This window comes from Oncorhynchus clarkii, chromosome 32 (assembly GCF_045791955.1).
Source record: "Oncorhynchus clarkii lewisi isolate Uvic-CL-2024 chromosome 32, UVic_Ocla_1.0, whole genome shotgun sequence".
NCBI lineage: Eukaryota > Metazoa > Chordata > Actinopteri > Salmoniformes > Salmonidae > Oncorhynchus > Oncorhynchus clarkii.
This window is the reverse complement of record NC_092178.1, coordinates 21,966,124-21,988,336: the sequence shown is the minus strand read 5'-3', so window position 1 is coordinate 21,988,336 and position 22,213 is coordinate 21,966,124. Positions and strand designations below refer to the sequence as shown.

Sequence of the window (22,213 nt, the reverse complement as noted above, 5' to 3'; positions counted from 1 at the left end):
TATCACCTGGACATGCTCTTATACACCGGCCCCAAGCTCACCTGATGGCCCCTCCCACACACCAACCCTCTCCCTCTCTCCCCCAAAGCTCTGATGGAATATGTAGAGGCAGACAGTTCCCTCGTTTCTAGAATTTTGACTTTCTCGCCATTATTTCACTATCAGACAGCCATTTTAAGGTATATCATTAAGTTTGATTAAAGTAGGATTTGATAGTGTTGTTATGTACGTTTTCTTTTTATAATAAGAATGGGTAATGGAACTGTTGAATCGTAATAGTTGGCACAGATCCAAGGACAGGTCAGCATTAAATCTAGCAATCTGCTTGATATCGGGGCTATTAGTCAGTTCATGGATCAGGTCAGATCCGTAAGATTGACATCATTCTCAATAAAATCAGATAAACTACAGTGAAATGCTTACATACAGGTCTTTTTCCAACAACGCAGAGTTAAAGATAAAATATTTAAAAAAACATTTGAACTAGTAATAAATTACCTTTCATAAAGTAAACAAAAAGATTTAACAGATTGAAGGGGAAGTTAACCCATTTTTTGTGGCCTTATTTTCACTCTTTTTGTGCTTTCACTTTTTAAGTTTACTTTTTAGTAAAAAAAAAAGAACATTTTGTTTCATTACTGAGATAATTGGTTGTCACCTTTTGTTTAGTCATCACTTGCCATTGACTATAATGTAATATGAAATAGGTCTAAAGCATATTAAGAAACACTCTAAAAGACACCACTTCAATGCATATTACATCCCAATCCCATTCTGAATGATGTCTGGAATCATTTTTTTATTTATTCCACTGTGCCATAAATCCATGTTTGAATGATGCTGTTTTACAACCAGATGCAAATCTGGATTTATGGGATTCTGATGTAATATGAGTTGGTGTGGAGTGTTTGTTACTTAACCTATGTGAAATGCAAAAGGATAGGGCTGTGTAGTATATCACATTGGACCGGAAATCAGGCTGCCATGAATTCTAGTGTGGATGTTGGAGCAGTGGAATGCTGTGCTGTCCTTAGTATTCTCTCTTTCTTACTTGATCCTTCGCACTCTCAGAATGCTGAGGTGTCCTTAGCTCCTAAGGCACTGACTATCCTCCTTTCTCTCTGTTCCTGACGTGGGTTGTCCCCGGGTCAATATTTGCAGTGTAGGGCCGGGTTAAAGCCACTCCCGGTTACACATTGCATCGTCTGCCACCTGGACCACCTGTCATTAGCCTCGCCCTGAGAACACGGATCTACCATACACTCTACCAGGCTCTACCATACACTACTATGGTAATAGGACGTAGGAGCTTGGATTAGGTTGTGTGATGTATATGATGACGCTTGAGATTGTTTAAAGATCCCCTGAAACTTTTGTATGTTCCTTTCTTGGGGTCTTCTGATTATATGAAACCTTCTTCATTGATATTCCAAATAAACAAGTTTAAATAATGGCAGTTATTTTCAAAGAAACTGAGGTAACAATTAATTCATATAATGAAACATCTGTTAGATAAGAACTTGAAACAAAACTATTCATGGATTACATCTCATTTTCACACCCCAAATCAAATGTATTTATAAAGCCCTTTTTACATCAGCAAATGTCACCACAAAGTGCTTATACAGAAACCGATCTTAAAACCCCAAACAGCAAGCAATATAGATGTAGAAGCATGGTGGTTAGGAAAAACTCCCTAGAACCTAGGAAGAAACCTAGAGAGGAATCAGGCTCTGAGGGGTGGCCAGTCCTCTTCTGGCTGTGCTTGGTGGAGATTATAACAGAACATGGTCATTAAGGCCAGATCGTTCTTCAAGATGTTCAAATGTTCATAGATGACCAGCAGGGTCCAATAATAATCACAGTGGTTGTAGAGGGTACTACAGGCCAGCACCTCAGGAGTAATTGTCAGTTGGCTTTTCATGGACAAGCATTAAGAGGTTGAGACAGCAGGTGAAGTAGAGAGATAGAGAGAGAGTCGAAAACAGCAGATCTGGGACAAGGTAGCACGTCCCTTGAACAGGTCAGGGTTCCAGCCGCAGGTAAAACAGCAGAAACTGGATCGGCAGCACAACCAGGTGGACTGGGGACAACCAGGAGTCGTCAGGCCAGGTAGTCCTGTCCTAGGGCTCAGGTCCCGAGAGAGAGAGGGGAGAGAGGAGAGAGAGATAGGAGAATTAGAGGGAGCATTCTTAAGTTCACACAGGACACCAGATAAGACAGGAGAATTTCACCAGATAGGACAGACTGACCCTAGCCCCCAGGCACATAGACTATTGCAGCATATATGCTGGAGGCTGAGACAGGGGGGTGGAGCTCTATAAGAGAAAGCCCTGCCTCCAGCTGTTTTCTTAGAAATTCTAGGTACAATAAGTAGGCCTGTGTCTTGTGATCGTAGTGTACATGTAGGTATGAACGGCAGAACCAAATCAGAGATGCTGTGTTTCAGACATAAGGAAGTGGATGGCTGCAAACTTTCTACTTTTAAACTCGGACAAAACAGAGATGCTTGTTCTAGGTCCCAAGAAACAAAGAGATCTTCTGTTGAATCTGACAATTAATCTTAATGGTTGTACAGTCATCTCAAATAAAACTGTGAAGGACCTCGACGTTACTCTGGACCCTGATCTCTCTTTTGACGAACATATCAAGACTGTTTCAAGGACAGCTTTTTTCCATCTACGTAACATTGCAAAAATCAGAAACTTTCTGTCCAAAAATGATGCAGAAAAATTAATCCATGCTTTTGTTACTTCTAGGTTAGACTACTGCAATGCTCTACTTTTCGGCTACCCAGATAAAGCACTAAATAAACTTCAGTTAGTGCCGTACATACCTACACGGATGCTACGGTCACAAGACGCAGGACTCTTAATTGTCCCTAGAATTTCTAAGCAAACAGCTGGAGGCAGGGCTTTCTCCTATAGAGCTCCATTTTTATGGAACGGTCTGCCTACCCATGTCAGAGACGCAAACTCGGTCTCAACCTTTAAGTCTTTACTGAAGACTCATCTCTTCAGTGGGTCATATGATTGAGTGTAGTCTGGCCCAGAAGTGGGAAGGTGAACGGAAAGGCTCTGGAGCAACGAACCACCCTTGCTGTCTCTGCCTGGCCGGTTCCCCTCTTTCCACTGGGATTCTCTGCCTCTAACCCTATTACAGGGGCTGAGTCACCGGCTTACTGGGGCTCTCTCATACCGTCCCTGGAAGGGGTGCGTCACCTGAGTGGGTTGATTCACTGATGTGGTCATCCTGTCTGGGTTGGCGCCCCCCCTTGGGTTGTGCCGTGGCGGAGATCTTTGTGGGCTATACTCAGCCTTGTCTTTGGATGGTAAGTTGGTGGTTGAAGATATCCCTCTAGTGGTGTGGGGGCTGTGCTTTGGCAAAGTGGGTGGGGTTATATCCTTCCTGTTTGGCCCTGTCCGGGGGTGTCCTCGGATGGGGCCACAGTGTCTCCTGACCCCTCCTGTCTCAGCCTCCAGTATTTATGCTGCAGTAGTTTGTGTCGGGGGGCTAGGGTCAGTTTGTTATATCTGGAGTACTTCTCCTGTCCTATTCGGTGTCCTGTGTTAATTTAAGTGTGCTCTCTCTAATTCTCTCTTTCTCTCTTTCTTTCTCTCTCTCGGAGGACCTGAGCCCTAGGACCACGCCCCAGGACTACCTGACATGATGACTCCTTGCTGTCCCCAGTCCACCTGGCCGTGCTGCTGCTCCAGATTCAACTGTTCTGCCTTACTATTATTCGACCATGCTGGTCATTTATGAACATTTGAACATCTTGGCCATGTCCTGTTATAATCTCCACCCGGCACAGCCAGAAGAGGACTGGCCACCCCACATAGCCTGGTTCCTCTCTAGGTTTCTTACTAGGTTTTGGCCTTTCTAAGGAGTTTTTCCTAGCCACCGTGCTTCTACACCTGCATTGCTTGCTGTTTGGGGTTTTAGGCTGGGTTTCTGTACAGAACTTTGAGATATCAGCTGATTTACGAAGGGCTATATAAATAAATTTGATTTGATTCACGTAGGAGCAAGTCCATGTAATGCTTTTAGGTTAGCATTAAAGACTTTGAAATCAGCCCTAGTCCTAACAGGAAGACAGTGTAAGGAGGCTAGCACTGGAGTAATATGATCAAATGTTTTGGTTCTAGTCAATATTCTAGCAGCCGTATTTAGCACTAACTGAAGTTTATTTAGTGGTTTAACTGGGTAGCTGGAGAGTAGAGCAATGCCATAGTCTAATCTAGAAGTGACAAAAGCATGGATAATCTTTTCTGCATCATTTTTGGACAAAATGTTTCAGATTTTTGCAATGTTACAAAGACCAAAAAAAGGTGCCCTTGAAATATTATTGATATGTTCGTCAAAAGAGAGATCACGATCCAAAGGGATGCCAAAGTCCTTCACAGTTTTATTTGAGACGACTGTACAACCAATATGATTCATTGTCAGATCAAACAGCTATCAGATATGAAGGTAAGACCCAGATGCAGACAACGTCGAATTAACAATGGTTCAATAATCCAACAGGGACAGGAAATAGACAGGTCAAGGCCGGCAGGGGTCAGTAAACCAGAGGTGGGGCAACAGTACCGGACGGCAGGCAGGCTCAGGGTAGGCAGAGGTCAAGAATCCAGAGGTGGGGCAAAGGTACAGGTCGGCAGTCAGGCTCAGGGTCAGACAGAGTCATCAGGCAGGCGGTCTCAGGTCAGGCAAGTGTCAAAACCAGGGGGGCGAGAAAGACAAACAAGATGAACTGGCAACAAACAAACAGATAACACAGGTATAAATACACAGTGGATAATGGGGAAGATGGGCGACACCTGGAGGGTGGTGGAGACAATCACAAATACAGGTGAAACAGACGAGGGTGCGACACAGCAGATCTCTTTTTTTCTTGAGACCTAGAACTAGCATCTCTGTTTTGTGCGTGTTTGAAAGCAAACAGTTTGCCACCATCCACTTCCTTATGTCTGAAACACAGGCTTCCAGAGTAGGCAATGTTGGGGATTCACCATGTTTCATCGAAATGTACAGCTGTGTGTTGTTCGCATAGCATTGAATGTTGACATTGTGTTTCTGGATGACTTCACCAAGAGGTAGAATATATATTGAAAACAATAGTGGTCCTAACCTTGAGGAACACCGAAAAGTACAATTTATTTGTCAGAGGACAAACCATCGACAGAGACAAACTGATATCTTTCTGTCAGATAAGATCTAAACCAGGCAAGAACTTGTTTGTGTAAACCAATTAGGGTTTACAATCTCTCCAAAAGAATGTGGTGATTGATGGTGTCAAAGGCGGCACTGTCTAGGAGCACGACGAAAGATGCAGAGCCTTGGTCTGACGTCAATAAAAAGTAATTACCACCTTCACGAGTGCAGTCTCAGTACTATGATGGAGTCTAAAACCAGAATGGAGCGTTTCGTATACATAATTTGTCTTCAAGAAGGCAGTGAGTTGCAACGCAACAGCTTTTAACATTTTTATTGAGAGGAATGGGAGATTTGATATATTTTCTGGGTCAAGGTTTGGCTTTTTCAGGAGAGGCTTTATTACTGCCACTTTTAGTGAGTTTGGTACACATCTGGAGGATAGGGAGCCATTTATTATGTTCGACATAGGACGGCCAAACACAGGAAGTAGCTCTTTCAGTAGTTTAGTTGGAATAGGGTCTAGCAGGCATCTGGAAGGTTTAGAGGCCATGACTATTTTCGTGAATGTTTTGAGAGATACATGATTAAAAAACATGAGTGTTCGTTGATTTTAGGTCCTGGCAGTTTTGTGCAGACTCAGGATAACTGAGTTTTGGAGAAATACGCAGATTCAAAGAGGAGTCTGTAATTTGCTTTGTAATGATCAGGATCTTTTCGTCAAAGAAGTTCATGACTTCATCACTGCTGAAGTGAAGACCATCCTCTCTTGGGGAATGCTGCTTTTTAGTTAGCTTTGCAATGTTGGATTGTTTTTATAATCCTCAATCAGGTTAGGAAAGTAGGCTGATCGAGCAGCAGTGAGGGCTCTTCGATATTGCAAGGTACTGTCTTTCCAAGCTAGTCGGAAGACTTCCAGTTTGGTGGAGCGCCATTTCCATTCCAATGTTCTGGAAGCTTGCTTCAGGGCTCGGGTAAGGAGCTAGGTAGGGAGATAATTTCTTGTGACAAATGTTTTTGGTTTTTAGAGGTGCGACTACATCTTGGGTATTACGCAAGGTTCAATTTAGATCCTCGGGTGGTTAACAGATTTCTGTACTCCAACGTCCTTGGGTAGGTGGAGGGAGTCTGGAAGGGCATCTAGGAAACTTTGGGTTGTCTGAGAATTTATAACGCGGCTTTTGATAATCCTTGGTTGGGGTCTGAGCAGATGACTTGTTGTGATTGCAAACATAATAAAATGGTGTTCCAATAGTCCAGGATTGTGAGGAAAAACATTTAGATCCACAGTTTTTATTCCAGGGGATAGAACCAGATCCTGGGTATGACTGTGGCAATGCATAGGTCTGGAGACACGTTGGACAAAACCCACTGAGTCAATGATAGCTTAGAAAGCCTTTTGGAGTGGGTCTGTGAACTTCTCCATGTGGATAGTCACCAAAAATTATAATATTATCTGCCATGACTACAAGGTCCGGTAGAAATTCAGGGAACGCCGTATACGGCCCAGGAGGCCTGTAAACAGTAGCTATAAAGTGCTTGGTTAGGCTGCATAGACTTCATGACTAGAAATTCAAAAGATTAAAAAATATATATTTTTAGTTTTTATATACACTTAAATTTGCAGCAAAACATTTTTAGAATCTCTTCTGCTTTTGCGGGATGCGGATGGAGATATGGTCACTGGAGGAGAGGCCTCATTTAATTTAGTGAATTCATCAGGCTTAAGCCTTGTTTCAGTCAGGCCAATCACATCAAGGTTATGATCAGTGATTAGTTCATTGACTATGACTGCCTTGGAAGAGGGATCTAACATGAAATAGTCCTATTTTATCACAGTATCTTTCAAAAATTATTTTCTGTGAGATTGCTAAAGCAAACACTATCATATTTATATTTTTCACGACCTAGATTGAGGCACAGACACCGTCTCAATGGGGGAAACTAAGCTGACTTCACTGACTGTGCTATCAGCAGACAGCCTGCCGCCTGGCCTGCACACTTTCTACTTTCTGTACTCTCTGGTGGTACAGACGCGGTTTCATCCTTTCCAAACGATTGCGTCTGAAATTGGGCTTGCAACTCGGTTTACCCTCACCCATAAGGCGATAGTTCTCCTGCATATTAGGAGTACAGCGACTGTAATTAATGGCATTGCGTTAATGTCACTACTTAGCTGTTTCTGTAGAAACACGCCCAGAATCTGTCCGGGTGAGAAAGTTGAATAAAAAAAACGTAGAGCGAGAACAAAACCAAGCCAGTGATAGATTTGTTAATAGCAGATTGTTGATTAAATGGTTATTAAAAGTTTGGCACGTAGCCAAGTAGCAACAAACAGTACAGCAGCAGAGACAACGCGGATACATTCATTTTAGGACATTTATTAATACATGTACAAAATAAATGGATACAAGAATTTAACAAAAACGTGGACCTAATTGGAGAGATCCAACTCATCAGTATCATATCAAAATAAAAATGCAATAAATCCAACCCAAAACTAAATTTGACATAATTATAGTCCCACAAGAGACATGAAGGCCACGGTTTTCACAGAAAACACTTTGAATTAGTTGACCCAGAGAATGATTCCTTAGTTTTACCCCGTTGGACATAACACTGACCGAACACTGAAGCCCATACAAGCTAATACAGGCCTGTGTATGAAGAAGCACTTCTATAAAAAGGGGACTGTGTGTCTGTCACAGGGCATCCAACCATCGCTTTTGTCACATGGAAGAGATACATACTCCTGGTGGTACAGGTTATACATTTGTTGAAATATAAAAATCACAGAGGCTTCCATTAGACCAGAACTTAATTCATTATAATGTACTCTTCTAGGTAAAAGGCTCAGTCAAATCAAGCAATGCTTTTTCCTGTGGTTCCCCTCTCCTGTGATAGGCTGACCACTAGTACTCACTATCAGAAAACGCAACACGTTTGTTCGTTCAGTGCGTAGGCATTCATCTATGGGTGTTTCAGCTAAACGTTTTCTTAATACTGTTTCATTAATTTGATCTTGAGGGGAAGTGTTTGAGGCAGGCCTTTCTAGAGCAGGAGCTAGATAGTAGTAGAACAAGCAGCGTGGTGGGTGGGTCCTGTCCTGTCAGTCATTCTGCCTGGTGGAAACAACTTGGATTTGGCCCTCATCTTTCCTCTTAAAGTGCTTCCTAACTGATAACTTTCTTGCCTATGGGGAAGTTGGCAAACAACATCAAACAATGTTACAATTTTTTGGTCGACTTCACATTCATTGTCTTGTTTTCTGTTGAAATACTACGGTAGAAAAAGTGGCATGTCTTTCTTGCATGCCACTTGGCCGTAAATATGTTTTAAAATGGTGTACTGACCATTGTAATTTGGCCATGTCTTTCTGACTACAGTTTGAAAACTCAGGGGACCACAGCGCTACATTGTCATTCAGGAGGGAGGGTGGGGCTTAGACTCATTCTGGAGCTGACGGTTAGCTAAAGATCCTGTCTGTCAGGGGAACATGGTCCAATAGGCACAGCCAGGTCAGGAGTGACGCTACACAACTACAGAACAGAATGATGTTAGAGTAATTTAGCTTCAAGAAGTCCAACTCAATACTGGGGAGATCCTGGAGATGTTTCTATTGATTTGCCATCTTCATTGCTGACCTCTTAGCTCAGTGCTGATTGAAGTAGCAGACAAAGATGTAGAGACAAGTGCATTAGACAAGGCTGGCTGATAGGCTATATGGGAAAGTGACAGACCGCAACCATAAGTCATAGTGGTCATAGTGTCTGGTTACTGTACATCTTCATCAACCTGAAGCAACGGTGTTAAAAATGATCACAATAAAACATTTAAACAAACATACTAAATGATCATCTCAAAGCTATAGCAGTACCTATACTTTTACAAAGCCAGGGCATGAGCGTCTGTGTATTCTGGTGTACAAGCCATGTCCTCTGTCCCTGATCAAGGGAGTATGAGCGAGCAGGGCAAACAAAAATGGACGTAGGAAGTCGAGAATTTCTTGGGGGGACATATTGGGTTGGTGTGGGGAGAGAGGAAGAGAAAGTAGTAGATAAATGTCTGATTCAGACCCTCTATATTCAGTGTCTTCCTCTGCTACTGGTGAGCCTTCAGATCAAAGTCCCAGTCACACAGTAGAACAGTACTGGAACTGCTTCTTCAACAGACCTGCAGAAAAATCACATTGAGATTACCAGACCAGAGCAGCTGTTAAGGCTGCAGGACACAGCCTTGTCTGTCTCTCACATTGATGGTCACATTCGACTCTCTTTCTAGCCTGGTGGGCTGTCTGTCTCTCTGTTCCAGTGGTGAAACTAAACCAGCAGCTCATGAATACGGAGTTCTGCCACCTAGTGGTAGTATCAGGGTATTGTCATGTCTTTGTGTTCGAGGTGTGTTGGTGGTCTAGTGCCCGTGTTGGGGTCCGTGGTCATTGTACTGGTTGTGGGCGGGGTGGTTGGGGGGCAGGAGAGGACCGTTGACGCCAGGGTGGTAGAAAGCACAGTTGCTCTCGTAACGGCAGTTTCCTTTCATCATGAAGTGGCGACACACTGGCCTCTTGGACATGTCTGAGAGGAGAGAGAAAAGAACAGAGTTAGTATACAACTAGCCAGGCAAACCAAACGTCTGTACTGACTGCATCAAGGCTAGAAGATGGCAAACGGAAATCAACTTCGTCTTTACTTTTATTGCACGATAGTGGGGCAGAGTCCTACATGGGCAACACAGGGTGGTGTTTCAGACTGGCCCTATATGTCTAAAATAAATAACATTTGTAGAAGGAACATTCCCTTTCTAAGTCAACTCACCTCCCATGTTGTGTCCTCCTCTAGGCCCCCCTCGTCCTCTCCCTCTGAAGCCCACCTGTTCCCCTCCTCTCCCTCGGCCCCCTCGGTGGAAGTGGCCCCCTCCGCCCCGGTGTGGGCCCCCCCTCATCGAGTCGTCCCCCCAGTAGTTGCTGTTGTCTCCTCCGTGGCCCTGGGGTGGCGGGGGGCCCATCATGCGGGGGTTGGCGTTGAAGCCAGGGGGTCCATGGTTGTGTGGGGGCGGAGGATGGTTATAGTGTGGGGCTCCGGGTCCCAGGGGCTTGCCTGCAGGAGGGTACCCCACTCCGTTCATGGGCATGCTAATGTTGGGCATGTTGTTCATGCCTGGACCGTGGCCCAACAGGCCCTGGCTCACTGTGGAGGAAAGACATACTTTAACAACCATTCTAGTATGCATATCATGATATACAGTTAAGAGTAGGAGGAAATGTAAGAATATTTGGGCTTGTGTTAGAACTAGAGAGAGGAAGGTGTGTATTTATTGTGGATCCCTATTAGCTGTTGTCAAGGCAGCAGCTACTATTCCTGGGGTCCTGGACATTTAATTCAGTTATACATTACAGTACATTCACAACAGATTAAGTGTGTACCCTCAGGCATATCTACAACGCAAAATCAATGTGTACGTGTGTGTATAGTCCGTTTGTTATTGTGTGTTTGTATGCATGTGTCTGTGCCTGTGTTTGTGTTGCTTCACAGTCCCTGCTGTTCCAAAAGGTGTATTTTTTATCTGCTTTTTACATCTCATTTTACTGCTGGCGTGAGTTACTTGACGTGGAAAAGAGTTTCATGTAGTCATGACTATGTAGTACTGTGCGCCTCCCGTAGTCTGTTCTGGACTGTGACGAGACCTCTTGTGGGATGTTTTGTGGGGTATGCATGGGTGTCTGAGCTGTGCGCCAGTAGTTTAGACGGACAGCTCGGCGCATTCAACATGTCAATGCCTCTCATAAATAAAAGTAGTGATGAAGTCAATCTCTCCTCCACTTTGAGCCACGAGAGATTTACATGCATATGATTAATGTTAGCTCTCTGTGTACATCCAAGGGCAAGCCGCGCTTCCCTGTTCTGATCCAATTGCAAGTCTCTATTTGTGGCACCTGACCACACGACTGAACAGTAGTCCAGGTGCGACAAAACTAGGGCCTGTAGGACCTGTCTTGTTGATAGTGCTATTAAGAAGGCAGAGCAGCGCTTTATTATAGACAGATTTCTCCCCATCCTAGCTACTGTTGTATCAATATATTTTGACCATGGCAGTTTACAATCTAGTGTTACACCAAGCAGTTGTCTCCTCAACTTGCTCAATTACCACATTATTCATTACAAGATTTAGTTGATGTTTAGTAAATGATTTGTCCCAAATACAATGCTTTTAGTTTTAAATATTTACACTTATTCCTTGCCACCCATTCTGAAACTAACTGCAGCTCGTTGATGCAGTCATTTCAGTCGCTGTAGTAGCTGAGGTGTATAGTGTTGAGTCATCCGCAAACAGATACACTGCCTTTACTCAAATGTCGTTAGTAAAGATTGAAAAAAAGGGGCCTAGACAGCTGCCCTGGGGAATACCTGACTGTACCTGGATTTTGTTGGAGAGGCTTCCATTAAAGAACACCCTCCGTGTTCTGTTAGACAGGTAACGCTTTATCCACAATATAGCAGGGGGTGTAAAGCCATAACACATACCTTTTTCCAGCAACAGACTATGATCAATAGTGTGTTGTGTAGGGGGTCTGTGTGTGCTTATGTGTGTGTGTTGTAAAGGTTTGTGTGTACCTCCGGGCGGGGGTCCGGTGGGGGGGCCCTGGTTCTGGGTCTGCTGTAGAGAGCCCAGCAGCTGTTTGATCTTCTCAGAGAAGTCTGGCTGCTTGATCAGGTCCTCAGTAGACTGGCCACCACTAGCTCCCTATAGGGGAGGGAGGGAGGGGTTAAGCCAAATCATGACAGACTAAAATAAACATCACAGATACACTGGTTACAGGGCTTTTCCAGGGGTACCAGACGGTGTTTTATAACAGTTACGGTAAACACATTAATACTTGAAATCCTCCAATCTCAATGAGATTACATAATGGCAGGGTTACAAAAACAGGATTAGTTCATGCTATATCACTTACCATGATGGAGGTGAGTAACTCCTGTACGTTGACGGAGGGGTTAGCAGGGGCACCAGGCGTGCCCTGGGCAATGTTGCCTAGGTTACTCAAAAGGTTGTTGGCCCCCAGGTTGCCCATGAGGTTGGCGAGGACGGGGGGCAGCTTGGAGCCCTCCACCCCCCCGGGGCCCACGCCAGAGCCAGGCTGGGACGACGTGTCCATGGGCTCCATGTAGCTGTCATCCACCATGGTCGAGTCCTGGAGAAGAGAGGGAGTTAGTTCACTGGACAGGATGTTTGGAGCATTGAGCGTTGTCTTTATGTATTACAGGACTTTAGCACTTTTTTCAGATTCAAAACTGATAACACTTGTAATGTTTCCTATTTTATGTTCAAAACGTTTGGTTGTGCATTAATTTTAGTTGAACACATCTTTCAAACGGCACCAAAGTGATTGACAGAAAAGGGTATATCCCACCTCGTCCAGGGGTATAAGGCGTGGAGGCATGGGTTCGTAGGCCTCAGGCTCTGGTTCATGGGGGCTGTCAGGAACACTGAGGAGAAGAAACAGGAGGTGAGTTTCCGCAATAGAATGTGAGGCATTTTGAGCACCTGGTAACCCACTAGGCTATAGAGATCCATATTTTAAGGTGTGTGTGAATCCGTACCTCTCCTTGGTGAGGAAGATCTCCTGCAGGATGCCCGTCTCGCGGTCCCTCTGTGTGAGTCTCTCTGTGCTATTGGCACCAGCGTTGACCAGGGGGCCGGTGAGGGCCAGGGGCCTCGGGGGGCTCCAGGGGACGCGCTCCTCCATGGAGTCATGGGACAGGCGCCTCGCCATCTCAAACGTGTGGCGGTCCATCATCATCTCTCGCTTCGCCGCCTCGCCAAAGTCCTTGACCTTGTTGACGTTGACTGGAGAGGGGGATAGAGGGAACAGGAGGAAGGAGAGAGGTGCAGAATGAGAAGGTTAGCCATGGCACACAACAGGGATGTGATCACGACAAGATAGAAAAGCAGAAAAAGCTGGATTTTGACAGGGGAATAGGTATTTTTCGAAGAAAAATGACAGGAAAGCAGGGGGGGGTCACATCCCTGCCAAAAGACTAAATTTAACAGAAAAGTCAAATGTAAAGTGTTGAGCATGTCTTTATTGGGCTGTTGGCTATCTAGTTTGACTATACAACCACAGTTTAACGTGCAATTACACACAACACCGACCGAAAAAATTGAATTGAAGTTACCGTTAGTTTTTGTTCTCTCACCTCTCTCGGTCTCGTCCAGGTCGAAGTAGAAGTACTGTGTGAGCTGCTCCTCCTCGGCCCAGCGCACGCTCTTCTTCTTCTTGCCCTTCTTGGTCAGCTGACCCTCCTCTTCGCCGCGGGGTTCAGCCAGGGCGCTGGGCTTCTCGCTGCCCGTGTCCATGGCCTCTGGGTCGTCGGCGGGCACGGGCGTCCCGGGTTGCTCCAGGTCTACTGGGACCTCGTGGGGAGGGGTGGTGGAGGCCACCTGGGTCTCTGGGGACGAGGGCTTGGTGCCACCCTGAGGTGAAGGATAGTGAGGTTTACCCTCAAATGGACACGGCTGAGAGGAGGAGGGATGTAAAGAGAGAGAGATGGGTGAATACTCAATTCCATTTGCACAGCCTTCCCATAGATTCAGGTGTAGAGTCAGAATAGCAGAGAGTAGTCTGTGCGGTCTGTCTGGTCAGGAAGTTATGTGTTTACCTTGTTTGACGTGGGAGAGACAGCTTTGGGGTCTCTCCCTTCCCTTCCTTTCTTCTTCTTGATCTTGATGAGAGAAACAGGGGCGGAGTTTAGGGCATCCAGGAAGCCTGTACCCTCAAGGGCTGCAGAGAGAGGAGGGTACCTTAGTCATGTCACTAACAGTCAAAATACTGCAGGTTTTGTTGAGGGGGAGATGGGTTTCAAAGTGTGTACTACACACGTCACACTATTTTCTCAGGGCTGGGTGCAAAACAACATGTCATGTGAAAGAAACAAATGTTTGTTTATGCTCTGAAACAGTTTGTATGCTCTCTTAGTTTACTGCAATGTTTCAGTCTTGAAGACCTTCCAGTAGTGGAACATTTATAGCAGTGTGTGGGTATCTACCAGGGTTGAGGAGGTCAATTCAATTTCAATCCAGTCAACTCAGGAAGTAAACAAATTCCAAAAAGTTATCATAGACAAGTACTTAGGATACTTGGAATTTCACGTAACTCCCTGAATTGAAAAGGAATTGACCTCAACCCTGATATATTCTCCATGTTGAGGGGTTAGGTCTAATCTTCTCCATGTAGACGGGTTAGGTCTAATCTTCTCCATGTTGAGGGGTTAGGTCTAATCTTCTCCATGTTGAGGGGCTAGGTCTAATCTTCTCCATGTTGAGGGGTTAGGTCTAATCTTCTCCATGTTGAGGGGTTAGGTCTAATCTTCTCCATGTTGAGGGGTTAGGTCTAATCTTCTCCATGTTGAGGGGCTAGGTCTAATCTTCTCCATGTTGAGGGGTTAGGTCTAATCTTCTCCATGTTGAGGGGTTAGGTCTAATCTTCTCCATGTTGAGGGGTTAGGTCTAATCTTCTCCATGTTGAGGGGTTAGGTCTAATCTTCTCCATGTTGAGGGGCTAGGTCTAATCTTCTCCATGTTGAGGGGTTAGGTCTAATCTTCTCCATGTTGAGGGGTTAGGTCTAATCTTCTCCATGTTGAGGGGTTAGGTCTAATCTTCTCCATGTTGAGGGGTTAGGTCTAATCTTCTCCATGTGGAGGGGTTAGGTCTAATCTTCTCCATGTGGAGGGGTTAGGTCTAATCTTCTCCATGTTGAGGGGTTAGGTCTAATCTTCTCCATGTTGAGGGGTTAGGTCTAATCTTCTCCATGTTGAGGGGTTAGGTCTAATCTACTACTGTACATGCAGTAAAGGGGTCCATAAGTACATACCGATTTCTGTTGAGGTCTTACGTTGTGCCGGGATGATCTTCACCTTGATCTCCTTGGTGTGGTTAGGAGTGGTGTTGAGGGGTTTATACTTCTTCTCCACAGGGGGAGGGTCCAGAGGACCAAAACTGGTAGAGAGAAAGACAAGAGAAACATGTTAAATTTGACTCCATATAGGACCCAAACTGGTAGAGAGAGATACATGGGAAAGGTTCAGTGAGTAATAGTTCCAATATATTCATTACAAATGGCAAATACATTTGCCAAAGACAGGTTTGGTCAATACTCTCATTAACCACCTAGGGGGAAGCACTGAGCAGTGTTTTATGTTGTGGTTAGGCAATTTTTCTATCCTGTTATTGCCTGGTAAAACGCAGAAGGACGATGACTATACACAATATGAACAAAGCTGTTATTACTGTCTGAAGTGTAGGTTACCTGGGTCTCTTGAGGACTTGGGATGGTTTGATATTGTACTTGTCTCCCAGCTGGAGGGCCACGGGGGGCTTCTTGACTGGGACAGGGGAGGGAGCATCCATCTCCAGGCCTGGACAACAACAAACAGGACAGGGTCAGATCAGGATATTATATAGTCCAACATCCAGCACTTTTGCAACAGCAGGAGCTTCATCCCTACAGCCAGAAACACAATTACTTCTTCATTTGTATATTGCTGTTGCCTGTCTTTTATCGAAGAACAACCTTATACACAGAATCATATTTTGTAAATGAAACTTTGTGATAAACTGAGGACAGGGTGTGCGTGTAGTTTGACAAGATGGTGGTGAAGGGAGCGTAGTCTACCTATGGAGCGGATCTTAGCATGGCTGGGAGCGTGAGCTTTGGGCTTCTCCCTCTTCCTCTCCTCCTCCGCTGCCTTCCCTCCATCAGCCGCCTTCACCTCTCGGACTGGCACTTTCCCCTCCTCCTTCTTCCGTTTCTTATCTGAGAGAGAAAGAGGGTGTTATGTAAACTGAGATTACAGGGGAGCGGAGAGTTAACGAGAGGAAGAAAGTGAAAATGAGGGAACGAGGGATAGGAGAGTAGTCGTTACCTGCAGGAGAGGTGGCGGAGACACTCTGGGAACGGATGGTAGCCATCCAGCCATCCACCAGCCCAGCAGACAGCTTCCTCAGCTCTGAGAGACAGAGACAACATTGTTGCAAATCAACCTCAGACACGATCATTAAAAAAATGTACATCTACTGCATAGATACCACCACTAGGAACTGTATCATGAACTTTTGGTTTGTGAGAAAGTGAGTTACAAATAAAATGCTAAACTATTTCCTCATAGAGGTCCATTTAGTCAGCTCAGTGTATTGAAGAGGGTGGCACGCAAGAGAAATTAAAGTTGTTTAAAAACATACCCTCAGTCTCTCCAGTCTTGCTGAGCTGCTTGACGAGCTTGGCAGTGTTGTTCTGTTTCAGGTGGTCTACAGTGAGGGGCAGTTTCTGCAGCGTTAGCAGGATGAGCTGTAACAGGGGGGTGTTGTTGCTAGATTTGGAGTAGGTCAGCCACGCGTTCAGCAGCTTGTAGCCTCCCACTCGGATAAACCTGGATGGAAGAGTCAATCAAATTGAATCTAAATGGCCCATTTTCAAAGCGCTTTACAGTAATCTGGCCTAGACCCCCAACCCCCCAAAGAACAAGCAGTAGCACAGTGGCAGAAAACTCCCTAGTGAAGTTACTAAACAAGTTACTAAACAATAGATGACATAAAATGGGAGTAGATCTTACCGGTTGAGAATGTCATGGGACTTGGTCTGCAGTAGGATATTCAGGTACATACACCTGCTCACCATCTTGTGAGAGCCCTTCATGAGACTGTGGAGAAAAGACCAAGAAAACCAACGGTCAGAACAAGAATGCTACCATTACGGTCTACACTGGCAACTCAAAATAATGTCAAAATAATTCATGAAAAACACTAAACATTAAAAGCTGGAAAAATGTTATACAAGTTCAAAAGCACATCATAAAAGTAAAAAAATGGCAGTATGTTAATTACCTGAAAACTTTGGGGACACCCTCCAGGCTGCGGAGCTCTCCATCTTTCCCCAGCAGGTTCTCTACTCCCTTTAGGACCTCCCTGGGGTCCACTGGGCCCACTGCCATCTCTGCTCAGAGAGGAAGAGACAAACATACTTTACAGGATATCATCAAATCGTATAACTCTGGCGCTTACTAAACAGTTATTGTTATATTATTTTTCAATGTGCTGCTAAAGTGATGTTTGCACTGAACTGCATCCAGGCATGTCAGATTTGACTTTGTTTTGGGAGGGATCCTTGGAACTGACACCATCCGTTCATCTCTAAATCCTGCAAAAAGTAACGGCTTACAGACGATTCAACCTAGGTACTAAACCATAAGACATCTCCAAACCTTACTCTACCACACGACCGACCAAGGCTGAAATCCATACTGCAGTTTGTACTGTTTCCTTCTAGCTACAAAGCCGAGAGCAACATCACAGTGGGCCGAGGTCTACGTCAAAAATACCCACATTGCTAGATCTTCAGCTACAAAGAAATCTGTGAAAACAAGGAAAGGGGGGGCAGTGACAGTCCCAACTAACCCCCCAGCCAAGGTGCTGCCTTCGCATTCCAAATTATGCACTAGTGAACACCATGACTCACTGATGTGTTGCCTCATTCTTTAAAAAAAATGTGCATTTCATTTTCTCCGGAGGGATAGATTGGTCTGTTCTGTGGGGTTATTCCCAAAGCTGAGGGAGAAGAGGTAACGACTGACAGGGCCTACTGTCCCTGTTCTCCCAGCAGCTCCAGGAGGATTCCCCTAAGACAGCAGGGTAGAGGCTAATACAAAGACTGCTTATAGGCCATGCTGCTAGTTCATTTTCTCTATGTCAGTAATTCAATAGAACAGAGAGAGAAAATGTGCAAGGAGTCAGTTCAACACCACACATTATGGGAAAATGACAGGTTGGGCTGTAGCTTAGAATAGGTTCATGTGGACTTCCCCCAAGGCCGGCGCAATACATTCAAGTAGCTATGCTTTATTCAGATTATTAAAACATTACAAAATAAGTTTCAACAAAACCTTCCACTCATGATTGCCTTCATAATATGTACAACATAAACAAGTTCATGGTAAGTGCAAATTAAAAACAGATGAGTGATTAGGCTTGGATATGAGGAAACAACCAGTAAACCTACAAGCTACAGTGGAGTGGAAATGAGTCATTGGGCTGAGGAGCAGCCTTGTCAACCTGCCATTTGTACTGTTCTAGTCTCAGAGAAATTACCTATGAATGTCAATGGTGACGAGAGCTGTAGAAGCTAGAATATGTTACTGATGATGTTCTGGTAACAGACGATGCTAGTCTACGTTGTGTGGGTGGGTGGAAAATACCATGAGTAGCTTCCCCCTTTACTAATAAGACACATATTGGAAGCTAAACACTGAAGCGCACACACACACACAAAGAAGGCCCTCAAACTGAAAATCTACAGGTATTGTTTCAGGCTTGCGGTGCACTAAACTGGTGGTTGGAATGACTGACCAGCTCCTTCACTGATAGAGAAGGGTGCAGTCACTTTACCAGTAGTCTCAGGTAGCACGGGAACTCCAAGGAATACAGTTGGTTGAACAGAGCGCAGAAGAAGCCTATTCTAAGAAATGCACAGTTCTATTAATTTCAGTTATCTAAGGAACATATTTAACTTGTGTGTGTGTTTGTAGGTATAAATAATTATTTTGAAAGTAATATTGAAGTTATTTGAATTGATATTGTAAGTATTGGTTTTGTAAGTGGTTGACCTCGCACATACATCCCTTAAAGTGTACAGGACTATGTTAATTGCCTATGATTAACATTAAAATAAAGGGAATGTTTCATCTGAAGCATAACCAATGACAACCCCCTTGGTTCAATGGTCTGCCCCATGGAGCAGTGGATGAATGTTTTAGCATTTACTGCCACCTATAGCTTAGTACAAGGAATTACAAATTGTATCAAATGTACAAGCACTACACCTCCATGCAAATGTAGACAAAAGAAATCCACACATTTCAAAGTACTAATTAATGAATACATGTATCAAAGCAAATGTATACAAATATATTTAAAAATGTCAAATTCACCAAAAGAAAGTAATTTCTTTTGGCTTAATTTGGCTATGAATATATTTGAAATGTATACTTAAGCTGAGCAGGAGATTGGCTCAAGTACAGGTGGGTGGTTAAAACAAGAATAGTTAACAGAAAATACTGACGTCATATTACTGTGCCATTTAAAAAGAGAACACTGGTAGACCGACCTCAGTTGAGAATCCAGTGACTATAGATGGATCCTTTACGTATAAAAAAATACGTCAAATCTCCACTAACCTATTAAACCAATACAGTAAAATGGGAATATAATTTTTACTTAGCCTTGTTCAAACCCAAACTATGCATAAATCATAACACTAACAGCAGGGGCGGGACTTCTGCATGCATTTTCCTCATTGTTCAGTGTATAACTGAACCCTTATCATGTTAATATTTTAAGTCATTATAATATGGTTATGACTACTCATTATTTACTTTGAATTACTGTATCCAGGTATTGCTTGGATAATATCCAAGTATTTCATTTTGAAATGCCATGTGAGGAAATCAGTTTGGTCTTACCCGATTAACTGTAGAAGTTTTATATAGTCTCAGAACTCCACAACACGGGAAATAACACACAACTCCTGAAAATGTCACAACTGTTACACACGCACACAGTCAACAGAATGAAGTTATTGATAAGACAGCCTAGTAAAGAATAATTCAATGGGGGAGAAGTCAAGTAAATTAATATTCATACACACAATTGCTTTGCTGTATTTACTCAAATATATAGCAATGCAGTTGAAAAGGGGATATCACATGTTATCATTTAGCTACAAAATAACAAATACTTGTCACACTTGCTCAAACCCCTGCCAATAAATAGCAAGCAATTTTTGTTGACATAATATTAGTTTTAACCCTGGTTGACAATCATTATTATATAAAATAAACACTTTTGTCCTATGGGGTCAATGTTACTGCTGTTTGTAGCCTATGCCAATCAGATATCCTAAAATAAATGACTTGTCACAAATAGAAAATAATGGAGGGAAAGCCTGTAGATAATCAAATTACTGAAACTGTATATGCCTTACAAACGCACCACGTTAATGCTGGTTATATAATTAAATATCACGCAGCTGGGAGCCCTTTATGACAAATGGCATGTCATTGCAATGCACGCCCTACCATACCACCAGAATAAAGATCCCGTTCAATGACAGAGTTCAGGCTAGGGGAGTTCGCCGTTAAAGGGGAAAAACTAACCCGTTATACAGATAACCCATCTAGGCCCTGCCCTCTTTTGTTAACTGCTTCGTGGCTGCAACAGCCTCGAGAACATAAAGAACAATGTATGCCAGCTAACCCGGCCACAACACAGCTAGCATACTATCACATTTGCACGGCCGGAGAATCATTTACAATTGACAAAAAACGAGAAGGTAGCTGTAACGGCTACACATGCAATAAGGACATCGCGAGAAGAAAGTCGTTCCGCTATTCTGGGAAGCCAAACACATGACTGTCGCTCCATATAAACACAGTAGCCATTATGGCTGCATGTTCTGCAAGGACAAACGACAACAAGCCCGCCATTTTGATGTGATTCCGACACCACCGTTCTGCCTTTTGTAATATTTCGAATGGACGTTTCCCTCCCTTGCGCATTTCAATAAGACAATCTTTATCCTTAGATTGCCGTATACATATCGTACACATGGGGAATGTATTTCCTGCTCTAACTAGATCGACGATACAACGTTGTGTCGCAAACTACCAAAAGTCCGTAATCTTCAATCTAAGCAATCTTTATGTATAGATTGCGGTAGGTGTAAATTCCAAGGATCTCTCCCCTATTTAGTAATTTAAAAAAACATCCAGATTCATAGGCAAAAAAATATTTCCTACGGCAATCTTTATGAGTAGATTGCTTATGATTAACTTAAAACATGTGTTAGTTGATTTGTATCAGTCTCACACACAAAGAACCGGAGCGTTTCCACTCTGCACTTTCCTGTGTGAGCTCATAAACTATCGTTAGCCTTCGCTGCATTTGAACTACAAAAAAATAGCTAACCACGTACGGAGAACAACTAGCACACTTGACATTTAATCTACGACTAAACAATTAATAATTTCGTGAATTTAGGTTCAGATTGCTTTGAAAATAAACACTTACTATAAATACTTCAGCGTCTCGAGTAGCTTAGCTATATTACTACTGTATATTGTGCTTTACAGCAACAGATCTCTTGTTACATCAGTTTTATATCGTTAACCGTCATGTTTTTATAACGTTAACAATCTATGGCTGGAACAAACTGGTTTATGGGCGGGGTTGTGGCAGCTAAAAACTAGCTTTTCCCTCTGGAACAAACTGGAGGCAAAAATAGTAATCAAATGTCCATTACTTGAAGAAAAAAATGTTTTTTTTTGAATAAATGTTCAAAGTCCTCGACGGCCACTCTTCCTTCAAAATACCTGAAGGGGAAAAAAAGAGCAAACAAAACGAAAAATACATTTAAGATACATTCACTTGTTTTCTTCGTGTGTTCATACACACATTAATCTTAAAATAACTATGTTATGATGGATTATGATTAAAATAAATAATTGCGCAGTCGTTTTTGTTCCAAAACTAGCAGTATTTCTTTCGACGTTACTCACCTCAGAACAAATCCAGGAATGAACTGGAAGGGGAGGGGCTTGGTATTTATACCCTGTGACGTTTTTGACGTCATACGCGTTTTCGCGCATGCACTTTATGGGTTTTTCATGGTAACAAAATTGAGTTTTGGTGACGAGCTGTTGTAGAACGACCTTCATCAGTGTTTTCTGTATGTGCCTTCAAGGATAGAAAGATGGCGCTGCACGTTTTGTACATTCTCTTTTCAATTTACCTCACATCCCAAATCTATTGTTGCTTATCTAAACAAATTGTAATGAGTACCAGTGCTAACTCACAAAATATGGTGCTTGTATTGAGTTATAATATCACATTTGGGTATAAATTCGATTGTAATATTTTTACAAAATGGCTGCGATGCACTCGAGCATGCTGCCTGCCACACCCTCGGACACTATCAACACCTTGCCGTTTAATTTCAAATGATTAAATGAATAA

General features: G+C 43.4%; 1 protein-coding gene across 2 annotated transcripts; it reads right to left on the bottom strand.

Moving 5' to 3' along the window:
- Positions 1-7,519: 7,519 nt before the first annotated feature.
- On the bottom strand, positions 7,520-21,776 carry LOC139391736 (serine/threonine-protein phosphatase 1 regulatory subunit 10-like). Of its 2 annotated transcripts, none has more exons than XM_071139241.1 (17): positions 21,757-21,776; positions 21,269-21,570; positions 17,033-17,141; positions 16,762-16,848; positions 16,391-16,578; positions 16,075-16,158; positions 15,825-15,965; positions 15,459-15,567; positions 15,024-15,148; positions 13,812-13,933; positions 13,329-13,668; positions 12,753-12,999; positions 12,563-12,638; positions 12,107-12,343; positions 11,766-11,895; positions 9,969-10,340; positions 7,520-9,728 (listed from the first exon to the last, which is right to left on the bottom strand). In XM_071139241.1, exons 3-17 carry the CDS (start codon positions 17,137-17,139, stop codon positions 9,565-9,567), a joined length of 2,529 nt encoding a protein of 842 aa, XP_070995342.1. In that variant the 5' UTR covers positions 17,140-17,141; positions 21,269-21,570; positions 21,757-21,776; the 3' UTR covers positions 7,520-9,564. The 2 variants fall into 2 exon arrangements, with proteins under 2 accessions (XP_070995342.1, XP_070995343.1); XM_071139242.1 differs by having other exon boundaries at positions 13,350-13,668.
- Between the last annotated feature and the right edge of the window lie 437 nt (positions 21,777-22,213).